Below are 16,484 nucleotides of genomic sequence, written 5' to 3'. Positions count from 1 at the left end.
ATTTGCAGATAACATCAGAATTGGTGGTACAGTAAACAGTGAGGAAGGGTATTTAAGTTAGCAACAGAATTTTAATTCAGTTGGGAAGGGGAATGGCAAGTGGAATTTAACTCTGACAAGTGTGAGATGTTGCATTCTTGTATGTCAAACCAGGACAGGACTTGCACAGTAAATGGTAGAGCCCTGGAGAGTGTTGTTCAATAGAGAGATCTAAGAATACATGTCCATGGTTCCCTGAAATTGGTGGTTCAGATGGAAAGGGTGGTGGAGAAGATATTTGACATGCTTGCCTTCATTGGGAAGTGTAATGAGTACAAACTTGCGACATCATGATGCACCTGTACACGTTGAAGAAACTCAGCGGATCGAGCAGCATCTGTGGAGCCACAGGAGAGTTCATGTTTTTGGTCAAGACACGTCTTTGTGACTGAGAATGTATTGGAGATAGCTAGTATGTAGAGGTGAGAGGGAGTGACAAAACAGAAACTGGCAAGTGATAGGTGGATCCAAGTGATGGGTTGATGTGCAGGTATGGGAGGGAGGTGTGGAGATGGCAAATGATGTGGAAACAGCAAAAGGCTAGTTTCTGACAAGGAAAGTCATGAGAGAAACCAGATGGAATTCAGTATGGATAGTGATGAAAGAAAGGTTGGTGGACAGAATTGGCAGGGAACGAGGAAAGACTGATGGATTGAATTGAACTTGGTTTAATGTGAGAAGCCTGATGGATAAGGACAAAGGATCATCGGGTTCCGTGGCCGAACGAAAATGGACCATCGGGGCGCGGCCTGTCGACGGACACGGGACCGTGCAGGTGGTTGCCAAATCCTGACAGGCAGTCGGCTGCCAAATCCTGACAGGCAGTCGGCCAAGGAACCCTGCCTAGAGTGGGTCATGTCCAGCTCGACCCCAAAGACCGAGAAGCAGAAGGAGGAGAGAGTTGTTTAGACCGGCTGATGCTGGACAAAGGGGCAGTGGGAGGAGGTCCGGGGGTGTCTAACCTCCCATGCCTTCAAGGTCGGCTGCGGGTGGTGCCCCCTTTGGGCATGAAGGCTGAAGGAGCAGAGAGGAGAGGGACAACTCGCGGGTGAACCATATAAAAGAGAGAAGCGTTCAGGCCGAGGACGGGTCGCAGGGAGAGAGCGGGCAGCCGAGAACAAAGAGGGATCTGGCGGGGTGGGGCCGCCGAGAACAAAGAGGGATCCGGCGGGGTGGTGTGGGGCCCACCGAGAATAAAAAGAGGGACCTGGGGAAAGGGAGGGGGGAGGGGGGGAGGAACAAAGAGGGACCATCAGAACTTTAATAGTAGGTTGTAACTTTATCAGCACCAGATACGTGGTGGCTCTTTATGTAAATTATATTGTGTATTGTATGCAAAACAAAGAATTTCACTGAACCTAGGTACATGTGACAATAAAGTATCATTGTTTGAACTCAGGGCGTAGATAGGTACATGTGACTGGCATGTTGTAGCATAATGGCAGCCTGGCTAAGAGAGGGACAGAACCGACAATGTTATGTTCCAAGATACAGGTTAATGTTCCAGGTACAGGAGAGATAGAGGTGGGGGTAAATGAGGGGTTGTTGCTTAATTGATTAAGGAGAATGGAGAAGGAGCACGGCAGCACTATGAGATGGTTCATCCAAGGAGGCAATAAAGATGAAGCAGAGAAATAAAAAGGGGCTGATCAATTTGTTGGGATAGTACTACAGGCCCCCAAATAGTCAAATGGAATTAGAAGAGCAAATATTCCATGAGATTTCAGGCAGCTGCAACACTAGTCATGTTGTCATGGTCGGGAATTTTAACTTTCCCAATATAGACTGGGACTGACAAAGTGCAATATGCTTCGACAGAGTGGAATTTGTCAAATTTTAGTTTAGAGACAATAGACAACAGGTACAGGAGTAGGCCATTCAGCCCTTCAAGCCAGCACCGCCATTCAATGTGATCATGGCTGATCATTCACAATCAGTACCCTGTTCCTGCCCTCTCCCCATACACCCCGACCTCGCTATCATTGAGCTCTATCTAACTCTCTCTTGAAAGCATCCAGAGAACCGGCCTCCATTGCGTTCTGAGGCAGAGAATTCCACAGATTTACAACTCTCTGAGTGAAAAAGTTTTTCCTTATCTCCGTTCTAAATGGCCTACCCCTTATTCTTAAACTGTGGCCCCTGGTTCTGGACTCCCCCAAAATTGGGAACATGTTTTGAGTACAAAACTGCGGTTGGCAAGGATGTTGGCAAGGAACCGCACTAAATGATGGTCAGGGATGGTTCGGAGGAGCTTCAAGATCAAGCCCTGGTGCCACACAGTATCATAAGCGGCGGTGAGATCCACCAGTGTGATGCCCACCTTGTAACCCTTTTCGAAACTGTCTTCGATGTCATTGGTCAGCTTAACTATTTGGTGGGTAGCAAGGGTGGTGGCAAGACCAGCGATGGACAATCTAGCCAACTGCGATGCCTAAGAAACGTAGTCCCCCAAGGCTCGGTACTGGCCCCCATGCTCTTCAATCTCTATATCAGCGATCCGCCACGCACGACCTCGCGCCAGTATGGATACGCAGATGACTTGGCCCTACTGCACTCGGACAAGAGCTAGTCAAATGTTGAGGATGTGCTCTCGGCGGATATGGAACTTGTCGCGGGCTACCTTAAGACCTGGAGACTAAAAATCAGTATGGCAAAAACCACCACAACGGCCTTTCACCTGAACAACAAACAAGGAAGCTCAACATCAGCTAACCGTCACCCTCAATGGGTCACCCCTACCCGACAACCCATTTCCTACATACCTCGGGGTGAAACTAGATCGGCAGATGACCTCCAAGCAACACCTTGAAGCTCTCCGTGCTAAAGTCTCGGCACAGAACAACCACCTGCGTTGCTTGGCCGGATCGTCATGGGGCGCCAGGACATCTACTCTTTGAACCAGTGCTCTTACACTCGTGTACACCCAGCATGGTGCCGCAGTGCTCATACCAGCAAGCTAGACGCCACCCTCAACGACACCATGCGGATCATCACTGGCTGCCTACGCCCTACTCCAACGGATCTCCTGCCGGTGCTCGCAGGTATCGCACCCGCCAAGCTTCGCAGAGAGTTGTTCACTCATAGGCTGATGTGCAAGGCCCCATTGGACGCCAAACATCCTTTGCACCACCTCGCCCAGGATTCACAGCAACTGGAACCTCAACGCCTGTCATCTAATCATCCTTTCTCCAGTCATGCAGCGACCCTCTGTGGCTCCGGTTTCAACATACTAGGAGCATGGAGAACCAGCTGGGAACAGACATCGCAACCTCCTCAATTCACTGTCGCACCGAACACCACAGCCCCACCAGGCTCGGACATGCCCCGCAAAGTGGGTCACCCTGAACCGGCTCCGCACAGGGGTCCGCCGGTTCAATGCCAACATGCATCATTGGGGGTTGCGTTCATCAGCAGCCTGCGTGTGCAGAGCAGACCAGTAAACAGCGTAGCACCTCATTTTCGACTGCACTGTCCTCCATCCCCCTGGTGGAGGGGTAGACCTCACGGCCCTCGACAACAGCACATTGCACTGGCTACAGCGCCTGGAGGGCGTTACATAATTTCTGCTGCCTCAAACGCAAGAAGAAAAAGAAGGGAACATGTTTCCTGCCTCCAGCATGGCCAATCCCTTAATAATCTTATATGTTTCAATAAGATCCCCTCTCATCCTTCTAAATTTCAGTGTATACAAGCCCAGTCGCTCCAGCCTTTCAACATATGACAGTCCCGCCATTCCGGGAATTAACCTAGTGAACCTACACTGCACTCCCTCAATAGCAAGAATGTCCTTCCTCAAATTTGGAGACCAAAACTGTATACAGTACTCCAGGTGTGGTCTCACTAGGGCCCTGTACAACTGCAGAAGAACCTCTTTGCTCCTATACTCAACTCCTCTTGTCATGAAGGCCAACATGCCACAACGTGGAACAGGTCCTTTGGCCCACAGAGTCCATGTCGACCAATGATTAATTTTATTCTACACACCAAGGACAATTTTACGAGGCCAATTGGGTGGCACAGTGGCATAACGTTAGACCTACTGCCTTACAATGCCAGAGATCTTTGGAGCCTAGGAGGCTCAGGGAACCATATTGAGATGTACAAGGTCATGAGGTGCATGGATCAAGTGAAGGCTCTATTTTTTTCCCAGGGTAGAGGATTCTAAAACTAGAGGACTTTGGCTTGTGAGAGGGGAGGGATTTCAGAGGGACATCTTTTTCACCCAGATGGTTGTCTATATCTGTATTGAGCTGCCAGAGGAAGCCATGGATGCAGATAAAATTATGATTTTTAAAAGACATTTGGATAGATATATGGATAGGAAGAGTGTAAAGGCCTATGTGACAAATGCAGACAACTTGGATGCAGCCCAGTATGTTCAACTTAGTCACCATGGACAAGGTAGGACAAGGTACTACAGACAAGGTAGAACAGTGTTCTGTACTGTATAGGCACTCTATCACTCTAACTGCATTAACAAGGCTGAGTTTGTATCAGAGCCACCAGATGGCACAATATACTGCAAAGCACCATGCTTTCTTCGTAGCTCAGTCAATGTAACAGTGGAAGGACAACAGAAAGCCCGATAAACAAGGAACTGCAGATGCTGGTTCACAACAAAAGACACAAAGTGCTGGAATAATTAGATGGGCCCATTGCTCTGCTGCTGCTGAGCTGTTAGTGGTTTATTTCAACGGTTTGGATGAGAATGTAAGTTTGCAGGTGACAGTAAAGTGGGTGGTATCGTAGATAGCAAAGATGGTTATTGAAAATCGCAACAGGATCTTGATCAGTTGGGCAAGTGGACTGAGGAATGGTTAATGGAGTATAAGTGTGAGGCGTTGCATTTTGGGAAGTCAAACCAGGGCAGTACCTTCACAGTGAATGGTCGGGCTCTGGGGAATGTTGTAGAGCAGAGGGATCTAGGAGTACAGGTACATAGTTCCTTGAAAGTGGCATCACAGATAGATAGGTTGGTCAAGAAGGCTTTTGGCACTTCTGCCTTCATCAGCCAGGGTACTCAGTATAGATGTAGGAATGTTATGGTACATTTGTATAAGATGTTAGTAGGGCCCCATTTGGAATATTGTGTTCAGTGTTGGTCACCCTGTCGTTACGCTGAAAAGAGTGCAAATAATATATACATGGATGTTGCCAGGACTTGAGGGCCTGAGATACAGTGAGAGGTTGGACATTATTCCTTAGAGCACAGGAGGATGAGGAGTGATCTTATAGAGGAGTATACGGCAGCACAGCACCAAAGACCCGGGTTCGATTCTGACTTCGTGTGCTGTCTGTACGGAGTTTGTACATTCCCCCTGTGACCACAGAGGTTTTCTCCAGGTGCTCCAGTTTCCTCCCACACTCCAAGACATACAGGCTTGTAGGTTAATTGGCTTCGGTAAAATTGTACTGTCCCTAGTGGTGTAGGACTGTATTAGTGTATGGGCTGATCGATGGTCGGCGCAGGTTCGGTGAGCCGAAGGGCCTGTTTCTACTCTGTATTTCTAGTCTGTCTACAAGATCATGAGAGGAATAGGTAGGGTAGATGCATGGCCTTTTACCCAGAATAGGAGAGTCCAGAGGACATATGTTTAACTTGGGAGAGATTTAATAGAAACCTGAGAGGCAACATTGGCACACAGTGTGGTGGGTATATGTAATGAGCTGCCAGAGGAGGTGGTTGGGGCAGGTACTATAACCACATTTAAAAGACATTTGGACAGGTATATGAATATGAAAGGTTTAGAGGGATATGGGCCAAACGCTAGCAGTTGTAGATGGGCATCTTGGTCAGCTTGGGAAAGTTAGACCACATGCTTTCATGTGTCTGGCTCTATGACTATGACATGGACGTGCAAGGAATAGAGATATATTGATCATGTGCAGGCAGAGGAGATTAGTTTAACTTGGCATCATGTTTGGCAGTCATTGTGGGATGAAAGGTCTGTTCTTATGTGTACTGTTCTAGGCAGTGGATTAACAATAATATCACAAAAGGTATTTCATGTAGTGCTGTAATTTCAGACAAATAAAAATCTTCGAAAAGTACACTTCAACAATGCAAAGCACCCCTTGCATTAATTACCATGATTTGTTTTTGTTCTGAATTGTTTTGCACGATCTTCTTTCTTTTAAAAACTTTAAGTGTCATTTAGATAGAATTTTTTGTGTGTTTGTCTGAGTCGAAGTGCCTGAGGACTCTCTAGTTATTTATAGAATGGTTCAGTTGCCCGATAACGACTGTCCCTGAATCTGGAGGTGTGCATTTTCACATGTCTATAACTCTTCCCTGATGGGAAAGGGGAGAAGAGGGAGTGACTGGGGTTAATTATGCTGGTGGCCTTGCTGAGGCAGCGTGAAGTGTAAATGGAGCCAATGGAAGGGAGTTGTATGATCGCCTGGTCTGGGTCCACAAATCTCTGCAATTTCTTGTGGTCTTGGATGGAGCTGTTACCAAACCTACTCCAAATTGGTCTGAAGGAAGGTTGAAACATTTCCCTGTATAGATGCTACCTGACCTGGTGAGTTCCCCCAGCAGTATCACAAAATGCTGGAGGTACTCAGCGAGTCAGGCAGCATTTCAGGAGAGAAGGAATGCTGCCTGACCCGCTGAGTTACACCAGCATTTTGTGATACCTTCGATTTGTATCAGCATCTGCAGTTATTTTCCTACCCCCCAGCAGTTTGTTCTTTTGTCCAAGATTCCAGCATCTGTAATTTCTTGTGTCTCAATTAAGTTGAAATCCTGTATTCTCAAACAGATGCAAATCATTCAAATTAAGTTCCGAATGGTAGGGGTCATTTTGTTTGCCGGTTTGAATAATTTTATCTCTCATGAAAACAGAAACTAAATGTTGCAACCCTGGGAATGAATAGTAACAAGAAAAAAATATTAAGGCAGGCGACATCTGTTTACTAATAAACAGTTAACGATTCCCCTTAACGAATGAAACAGATTATCTGTGGACGCTGTTAAGTATCTCCTTACCGTTGACTTTTCTGTGCATAAATTGACTGCTGACAAACATTTCCTATTTACAATTCACAGTATTTGTAAACAAATACTTGGGATTTCATTGTATCCTCACATATTTGTACAGGGACATATCATAGCGTGGAAACAGGCCCTTCGCCCCAATCTGCCCACGCCGACCAACATGTCCCATCTGCCTACGTTTGGCTCATATCTCTCTAAACCATGTACCTGTCTAATTGTTTCTTAAACGGTGCGATCGTCCCAGCCATCTCCAGCAGCACGTTCCATACACCCGCCACCGTTTGTGTGGGAAAAGTGACCCTTCCGATTCCTAATAAATGCATAGGCTATGAAAAGTGTTGTTTAATATAACCAACCAGATCCTCACATGAGATGACGATTGGAAGGGTTGCTGAAGCATCGGTCCGACCGCCAGGCAACTGGCAGCCGAGGGAGAAGGGCGAGCGACGTGAGGCAATTCCTGCTCGTCCCGATGGGAAGGGGGAGAAGGTTGCTGGCAGTTCATTGGCAAAACGTGCGATCAATCAACTCGGCTTTCCGCTGCCCGTGAGGTGTGGGTGGGCGGTGTTTTGTTTGTCGCGCAAGGAGAATGGCAGCGGGCAGTGGAGTGGCGGCGCGGTTGGGCGTCTCCAGCAAAGGCACACCAACGGTCGCCCGTAACCGTCGTGGTGGCGGCGGCGGCGGCGCGTGAGGCAAATGCGGGTGGGGGAGGGGGAGGTCGAGCGAGCGGGCGGGCGGGCGAGTTGCCCAGTCGGTTGTGGTGCCGAGTCTGGGTCATTCTGTGTGTGTATGAGTTGCCTTTGACCCCGTTGTTCGGCCATTCCCGTGATATGAAAATGGTGGAGACGGTGGGATTCGCGGAGGCCTGGAAGGCGCAGTTTCCCGAGTCCGAGCCGCCCAAAATGGAGCTGAGGAGTGTTGACGATATCGAGCAGGAGCTGGAGAGTTGCAAGTGCAGCATTCGGAGGCTGGAGTTGGAGGTGAACAAGGAACGGTTCCGCATGATCTACTTGCAGACATTGCTGGCCAAGGAGAAGAAGAGCTATGACAAGCAAAGATGGGGCTTCAGGAAATCTTCGGTGTTTGCGGAAGAAGTGGGCACAGAACAACCGCAGGAAGCTGCCCCGGGAGAAGGGGAGGAGGGGGAAAGAACCAAGTATCTTCCTGCGGAGGATATTTCGAAGAGGCACCCCGGGGGTGAAGAGTGGCAGGTGGATGCTCGGGATGAAGTAGAAAGCTCACCAGCCAGGCAGAGGGCATCTTCATTGAGGAAGGCGGTGGCAGTGCCGGACAGGGATGCTGTACGAGGTTTCAGCCAGGATTGTGAACAGATGGACAGGAAGGACAAAGCCACACCTGGCACAAATGTAGCTGCATTGAGGTCCAATTTTGAAAGGATCAAAAGAGCCAATTCCCACTCCTCTGGAGATGGGAATGGTATCGAAAAGCCTCTGTATGTCAATGTGGAATATCACCATGAGAAAGGATTGGTGAAAGTCAATGACAAGGAGGTATCTGACAAGATTAGTACAATTGGCAGCCAGGCCATGCAGATGGAGCGGAAGAAGTCATTGCATTTTTTGTCAGTTACTGCAGAAACGGCAGAGTATCAAATGCCTGTTTACAGAGGTAGGTCCACAGAAAGCAGTTGTGGCTATGACCCAGAATATGATGATGTGGATCTTAATCCAAGGTTCTTGAAGGATAATCTTATCCATACCACTGCCAATGGAGGCAAACCAGACAAGATACCCTGGCAGCAAGATTTTCAACCGTATGAAAGTGTTTTTATTGGTGGAGTGCTGCGTGATAATGATGGTAAGCCATGTAGTGACTTGCGAGACTCTGGAAAGCTCCAGAGTACTACAGATCACGAGAAACATCTAACGTGGCCTCGGAGGTCTTATTCACCTGGAAGTGCCGACGATGTTGGTGGAGGGTATACTCCAGATTGTAGTTCAAATGAAAATTTAACTTCAAGTGAGGATGACTTTTCTTCTGGTCAGTCAAGCCACATTTCCCCCAGCCCCACCAGCTATCATATTTTCAGAGAAAAAAATCGATCTCCCTCTCAAAATTCTCAGCAGTCATTTGAAAGTAGTAGTTCACCCACACCACAGTCACAAAAAAGAGGCAAGCACCACGTTACTGTACAGGAAGCAACGATAGTTGGTCTCCGGAAGCCGGGACAGATTTGGGCAACTGAAGCTGAACTTTCCCGTCGGAATGCTGCAGTGGATAGTTTCCACGGAGATCCAGGTAACCATCTTTTTAGTTGTTTTTATTTTAGAAACATCACAACAGACATCATAAAAATCATTTTGAAGGATATGCCTCAGCCATGGTTTTATATGCAGATTTGGCTGATACCCTATAAGTTTCTTTTTGCTAACCAGATTGCATTTATTTTGTTAAACCAAGGAGAACATGTTTTATTTAAGATGAAGAGGTAAACGCTTTGATTTTTTTTGCACCATAATGGAGGATGCACAACCAGAGTCAGCATGCAGGTTGTTCCGTAAAGAAAGTTAAAGTTCAAATTTCAATTATAATTCCTTCCTTTGAACAAAGAAGAAAAGAGATGGTTGCTATTCAAATTGTGATGTATTTGAATGAAATAAGAATTGAGTAAAATATATTTTAACATATGTGATTAATGCAACACTTGTCGATTATTCCTGTGGGTTTCTTCATATTGATACGAGCATAGGTGATTTAATAAAGCTATCAGCAGAACACTTTGCAATGGAGGTAGTAACTGTCAATTGGACTGATATTTTAAGATCATACCACATGGACTGAAGATAAACATAAAATGCTAGAGTAATTCAGCGGACCAGGCAACATCTGGAGAAAAGGAGTATGTGATGTTTCAGGTCATCCAACATTTTGTATCTTCTGTATAAACCAACATCTGCAGTTCCTTCCTACACGTAACACATTGACTATTCAGTTCTCAAAGATACAGTAATATATAATCAAATATTTTCCATGCATAAAGACAAAGGACAAAGAGAGAAGAATATAGTCTTACAGCTGCAGAGAAAGTGCAGATTAAATATAAAGTGCAAGAGCCGCAGGGATAGATTGTGAATGCATCCTTAGCATATCAGAAGTTCATTCAAGAGTGATAATAGTGGGAAGAAGCAGTTGTTAAATCTGGTGGTATGTGCTTTCAAGCTTTTGACTGGTTGTGCTTTCCCGACTGGAGAGGGGGGAAGAGAGAATGGCCAGGTTCTAGGTGGTCCTTGATTATGTTGGCTGCTTTGCAAGGCAGCGTGGTATAGATGGTGTTTTGATGGTGGGGGAGGTTGCTTTGTGAGTTGGACTGGGCTCTGTCTACAACTCTGTTACAACTACAGTTTCTTGTGATCTTGGGTAGAGCAGTTGCCATGCAAAGCTGTGAAAGCTGGATCTATATCCAGATAGATATAGTGATCTGTAGAAATGGGTAGAAGTCATTGGAGACATGCGAATTTCCGCAGTCTTCTGAGGAATGTTTACCTGTCGTAGGCTGCTCCGAACTGCATCGTGTCAGTAAGCACTATCCATTAGCACCTAACAAGAGAATATCCATTGTTGGAATAACTAATTTCCGAACACATTTGACATATTCTGCCCCGTCTAAATTTTTTGCACAATGACACTCCCAGTCAATATTGCGAAAGTTAAAATCCCCTACTATGACAATTTTAATAGTCCTGCAGCTGCCTGCAATCTCCTGGCATATTTAGTCTTCTCCAACTTCCTTTGACGATTTGGGGGCCTGTAGTACATTCCCGACAAGGTGATCATTCCAAGGTGATGAACAATTTGTGATAAAGATTATTGGGTCGATGAGGGTAATGCATCAACGGAGTTTACGTGGGTTTGCAGAATGTCTTTCGTATCAGCAAAGCCAAAACGAGTGGTATAAGAAGGAAGTGATTGCATGGATTAAATAAAAATGGCCATGTACCAGGAACAAAGCATTTGTGTGAATGGATAGATTTCAGAATGGAGGAAGGTTTAGAGTGGGTTCATAGAAGGCTCCTCAGTAATCAGTGCAACCTCCCGTATATACCTTGGGACCTAACAAGCAGCAGGTTTCTCAGCACATCCCTTCGGTGCCTTGTCTATCTCCCATAGGGTTTGATCCCAGATTGTTTGACCAAGACAGGACTCCAAATAGGTAACCTGCCTTTCATGGTGCCTAATCTTGGATTCCCATATCTTGCTCAACCCCACTCGCAAATCCTGACAGGAGATCGTGTGATTCATGTCTGTGTCCTACATTACCTCAATGTGTGAGCAGCAAGTTGGCCCAGAACAGATGGCGCAAAACCAGATCATCTGCCCTCTAATAGCAACGTGGTTCGCCCATATTAGGTGGTGGTCTGAGCACGCATGGAGGCTGCTAAGACCCAGGAAACATATGCCAGTCATCTCGGTACCCTAGACTTGTCCTCCATACTTCCAGGTGAGGGTCCAGATGATGAGCAGCCAAAAGAGCACCAAGTTCATGGAGCTGTCTAGTTCCCTTTCCATTGATGCTTGGCGATGCTGGTAAATTACAGAATGAAGGAAGGTTAAAAGTGGGTTAATAGAAAGTTTCTTAGGAATGAGTGCAATCTCCCGTATATACCTTGGGACCATATCATGTCCACGAAGGTACAGATAAGATGGCTGGGCGAAGATCCATCATGCCCCCTGTGTTCAACACCAGCCACGCTTAAGCACATCCTCACTGGGTGTAAAGTAAGCCTCTCCCAAGGACGGTATACCTGGAGACATAATCAAGTGCTCAAATGCCTGGCAGCGACTCTGGAAAGCAGGAGAACAACCAACAATGCCCTGCCGCCCAGAACAACCAACCCAGTTATGCCAATTGCCTTTGTTCAGGAGGGGGAACAAAAGCAACGGAAAATTCCACCAAGGACAAGATTTGGACAGCTGGAGGCAGCCCGGGACTGGCAGATGCTGGTGGATGTGGGCCAACGGCTTACAGTTCCACCAGAGATAGCCATCACCAACTTGAGGCCTGATCTTGTCCTCTGGTCCAACTCTCAGCGCATGGTGTATTTTGTGGAGCTCACAGTCCCTTGGGAGGATGCTGTGCAGGAAGCCTTTGAAAGAAAGAAACTGCGCTACACAGACCTTGCAGCGGAGGCAGAACAGCAAAGATCTGCCCGGTAGAAGTTGGATGTCGAGGATTTGTGGCAACATCTACCGTAAGACTGATGAAGGACCTGGGGATCAGCGGACAAGCCCTATGCCAGGCTATCAAGGAAACATCACAGGTGGCAGAGCGGAGTAGCCAGTGGCTCTGGCTGAAGAGGAAAGACCCCATCTGGTCTCCCAAATAAGCCGGCTAGGCAGATGCAGAGGGGGTGGTTCTGGGACGCCAGAATGCACTGCTGAGCCTACTGGAGACGTCGTGGGTCCAATCAGCGAAACGTCGATGAAAGTAGGTGCCCACTTGATAACCCCAATGACGTGTCTGCCTAGCCTTTCTCAACATCGGAGGAGCATAGGTGAGTGCATAAGCCTCCCATTACCACCGGGAGCAAGTTGACATTTGGCACTTTGGATTTCTAACATCTTGTCCTGTGTATTTGGAAACTAACATCACCCCACCCATAAAGCTGATTCACTCGCCAGTATTGATGGAGCTCAAATGAATGGTGACTTCTTTACTGAAATAAACACTCCTGGCCATTCATCCATCCACTTGCCCAGTTGATCAAGGTCCCATTGTAATTCTTGTTAACCATCTTCACTGTTTATCATACCACCTATTTCAGTGTCATCTGCAAACTTGCTAATCATGTCTTGTACATTCTCATCCAAACCATTGATTTGTTGAGGATGGCTCAAATAAACTGCATGTGCAGTGTTAGTTTTGACCAATGTTGGATGGGAAATTGACAGCTATTGGAAAGATATGCACAGGAAGTTGTTATGTACAAAAGCTGTTAAGTATGGTGAATGAAATTACATTAAGGTTGAATTTCTTGCCTTTTCAACCAGTCTTTTAATTGTTGCACAGATATCCAAAATTGGCTGCTGCCATTCTATCCCAGTCCCGGTGATCCTTAAATGTTTTACAATGCGATGTGACAAACATATTCTAAAAATGATGAATTATTACTGTATTACAACTTATTGCTTCTGAATATTTTAACTGTTTCTAATGGCTGAGTTGGATCCTTCTACCGTAAAAGAATTGCAACACTTAATCCCCATTTGCCAGATTTTTGGGCGGAGCTATTTCTAGTGAATCTACCACATTCCAGATGCTGTGCTTCAAAGTATCCAGCTGTGATAATATTTGAAAGAGCTGTTAAGATGGAAATAATTTTGTGACGAGTCCAGTACAAGTGGCACAATCTTAAAATCAAGGATGACATCAAAAAGCAGTTCATCACATAAATTATGGAAACCTGGAATGCTCTTCCCCCAAAATGGAATTGAAATGGGTCCATTGAAAATTTAAAAACTGGATGGTAGCAAGGATATTATGTTTTGGGAATTTGGGTGTACAATTGGAATTATCAGCCACAATCTGTTAATATCAGGGTATGCTTCAGGGACTTGCTTGTCTTATATTCCAATGATGACTCTTCTGTTCCAGTGCCAGTGGCCTTCAATGATGGGAGTTCACATTTTCATGATTTGCTTACTTAACAAACGACTAACTTAGCAACTAATTAGCACAATTAAGTTGCAGACCTCTGACAATGTTTGAGTATTTGGTGAAAATACTGGGACTCCTGAAAAAGAAGCCTGCATTCTAAGGTTAGAAATGTTTTATTATATTCGACAGCCTAAAGAAATCCCAACAGTTTGAAGAAGGGTCTCGACCCGAAACGTCACCCATTCCTTCTCTCCAGAGATGCTGCCTGACCCACTGATTTACTCCAGCATTTTGTGTATGCCAAAGAAATCCCAAAACATTTTAAAGGAAATTGGGGGTATTTTGGGGTTTAAAAGTAGAAACAAGAGTAGCTGATTCAGACAGACAGCCCCTGGTGTCTGCTTTGCCTTTCATTAGAATCAGTGCTGCTTTCCTGCACTACTTCAGATTTCCCAGTTCCTACAATATCTAAAAACATGTCATCTCAATCTCGACTTTATTTTGCAAGCTGGTCTCCCCTGCCCACTTGGGCAAAAAATGCAAAAGATTCGCCACCATCTTATGTGAAGAAATTTCTGCTAATTTCTCTCCTGAGTGGCCAACTCTGTACTTTGCCTAGAACACAAGATTCTAGCATCTGCAGTTTCTTGTGTCTCCTTTACATTAACTCCTGAAGAGACATCAATTCTGTTTTTAACTTGACGAGAATTTGGTGTTTTACCTCGTCCTTCCAAACTCAAAAATATAGTCCCAATCTGTTTGATCTCTCCTCGTGTGACAAACCCATCAACCCTGGAATCGAGCTGGTGTAGTTTGGCTGAGCTTCCTCTTTTGTAAGTATGTTCAGATCTGCGCTTAGATGCAGTGTCATCAGGGCTTCATGTAATTGGAGTAAACCATAGTAATGTTGTAAATGTCGCAACAAATTACTACAAATAACTTTGGTTGAGAAGTTGAGTGTTTATTTGTCATATGCTCTGGATTTGAACTGGAACGATGAAAGTTTTACTTGCTGCAGCTTTACAGGCACATTAACTGCAATGAATACAAAATAGAAACACAATAAATGATCAGTTATTCCCAGTAAACCAGACAATGATAGTACGTAGAGAAACCATTGCGGTGCAAAGTCTGTGGTGGTTTTGTTCTGGTGTGGTTTTAGGGCAATGTACAGAGGCCAATTAACCTGCAATTAACCAGCATGGAGACGCAAGAAAATGCAGATGCTGAAATTTTGAACAAAATTGAAATTGTACTGGAGAGACTTGGCAGGTCAGGGAGTATCTGTGGAAGGAATGGTCAGATGACATTTTGGCTTGTGACCCTTCTTCAGATTGGGAGAAATGGCTCTACCCTCATGATTGTACATACCTCAATAAGATCACCCCTCATCCTTCTGCACTCCATAGAATAAAGTCCCCATCTTTCCCTACAGCTGAGGCTCTCAAGTCTTGATGACATCCTCAGAAATTTTCTCTGGTCTCTTTCCGGCTTAACAACAACCTTTCGTACAGCAGGGTGACCAAAGCTGGAACACAATACTCCAAATGTGGCCTCACAAATAACTTGCACAACAGTAATATAACATGCCAATTTCTCTACTCAATATCCTGACTAATGAAGATGAATATGCTGAAAGCCTTCATGACCACCCTATCTACCTGTGATGCCACTTTCAAGGAACTATGTACCCTGCGCTCCTAGACCCCAATGCCCTACAACACACCGTCTGAAAACAATCTTTTACCTCTGCTTCCTTCCATGAAGTCAATTTTCTATCCAGTATCTCTGGATCAAATGCAATCTAATTTTCCAGAGCAGCCTACCATGCAGAATTTTTTTGAATGCCTTGCTGGACCATATAGACAACATCTAAGGCTTTATCCTCATCAACTTTTATGGTTGTTTCAAATTTTTTAAATCAGATTTGTAAGACACAATCTCACGTGCAAAAGCATGATGACTATCCCCAATCAGCCAATGTCTTTATGTATATATATATATATATATTTGTCTTATCCCTCAGAATACTTTCTAGTAACTTTCTATCCACAGATGTTAAACTGGCCTATAGTTCCCAGGCTCTTCCCTGCAGCCCTTCCGAAATGCTCATGTAGTTCTGTGCCCTCTCATGTGGCTTCACTCAGAGTTTACCACTTTGATTCCTGATTCTCTCTCTGGTTACTCATTTTTCCTTAATGTATTTATAAAATCTCTTGGGATTATCCTGATTATTGTCTGCCAGAGCTGTCTCCTTTCCCTTTTTTGCCCTCCTGATTTCCATTTTTAGTTTGCGCCTCAGTTCCTGAAATTCTTCCAGGGATGCACTTGATCCCAGCTGCCTATACCTGCCCCATGCCTCCTCCTTATTCTTGACCAAAACCTCAACTTCACTTGTCATCAAAGCTTCCTTATGACCACCTGCTTTGCCCTTCACTCTAATAGGAACAGGCAGATCCTGGACTCTTGTCAGCACACATTTAAAAACATCCAACCTTCTGGATGTTCCTTTTCTGACAAAGAACCTGCTTCAATCAACCCGAGTGAGTTCCTGTCTTAATACCTTAAGTTGACCTTGCTCCAATTTAGAATTTTAACTCGTGGGCCAGCTCTGTCACTATCCATAACTATCATAAACCTAATAGAACACTGGTCTCAGGTCCCAAAAGGCTCATCCACGGACATTTCATCCATTTGGCCCTCCCAATTGTGGGAGATCAAATGCAAGAGAAAGTGTACAGTAAATGTTAGCATCCTGTACAGAGGAAACTTGGTGTGTAAGTCCATGGCTCCCAGAAAGTTGCACACAAATGGATAGGGTGGTAAAAA

General features: G+C 45.4%; 2 protein-coding genes across 2 annotated transcripts in view; one reads left to right on the top strand and one right to left on the bottom strand.

The window, feature by feature from the left end:
- derl3 (derlin 3) overlaps positions 1-7,280 on the bottom strand; it is a 33,291-nt gene extending 26,011 nt beyond the window's left edge. Inside the window, exon 1 of the mRNA XM_078421423.1 lies at positions 7,247-7,280. The gene's annotated coding sequence lies outside the window, so the exon portion shown is untranslated. The remainder of the gene's footprint in view (positions 1-7,246) is intronic.
- Positions 7,281-7,425: 145 nt separating this feature from the next.
- LOC144605828 (breakpoint cluster region protein) overlaps positions 7,426-16,484 on the top strand; it is a 77,805-nt gene continuing 68,746 nt past the window's right edge. The window contains exon 1 of the mRNA XM_078421422.1: positions 7,426-9,298. Coding sequence (XP_078277548.1) covers positions 7,870-9,298 — 1,429 coding nt within the window. The 5' untranslated portion in view covers positions 7,426-7,869. The remainder of the gene's footprint in view (positions 9,299-16,484) is intronic.

The sequence above is a fragment of the Rhinoraja longicauda genome, chromosome 25 (assembly GCF_053455715.1).
Source record: "Rhinoraja longicauda isolate Sanriku21f chromosome 25, sRhiLon1.1, whole genome shotgun sequence".
Classification (NCBI taxonomy): domain Eukaryota; kingdom Metazoa; phylum Chordata; class Chondrichthyes; order Rajiformes; family Arhynchobatidae; genus Rhinoraja; species Rhinoraja longicauda.
Note: the sequence above shows the minus strand (reverse complement) of the source record. Positions and strands in the feature narration are given on the sequence as shown.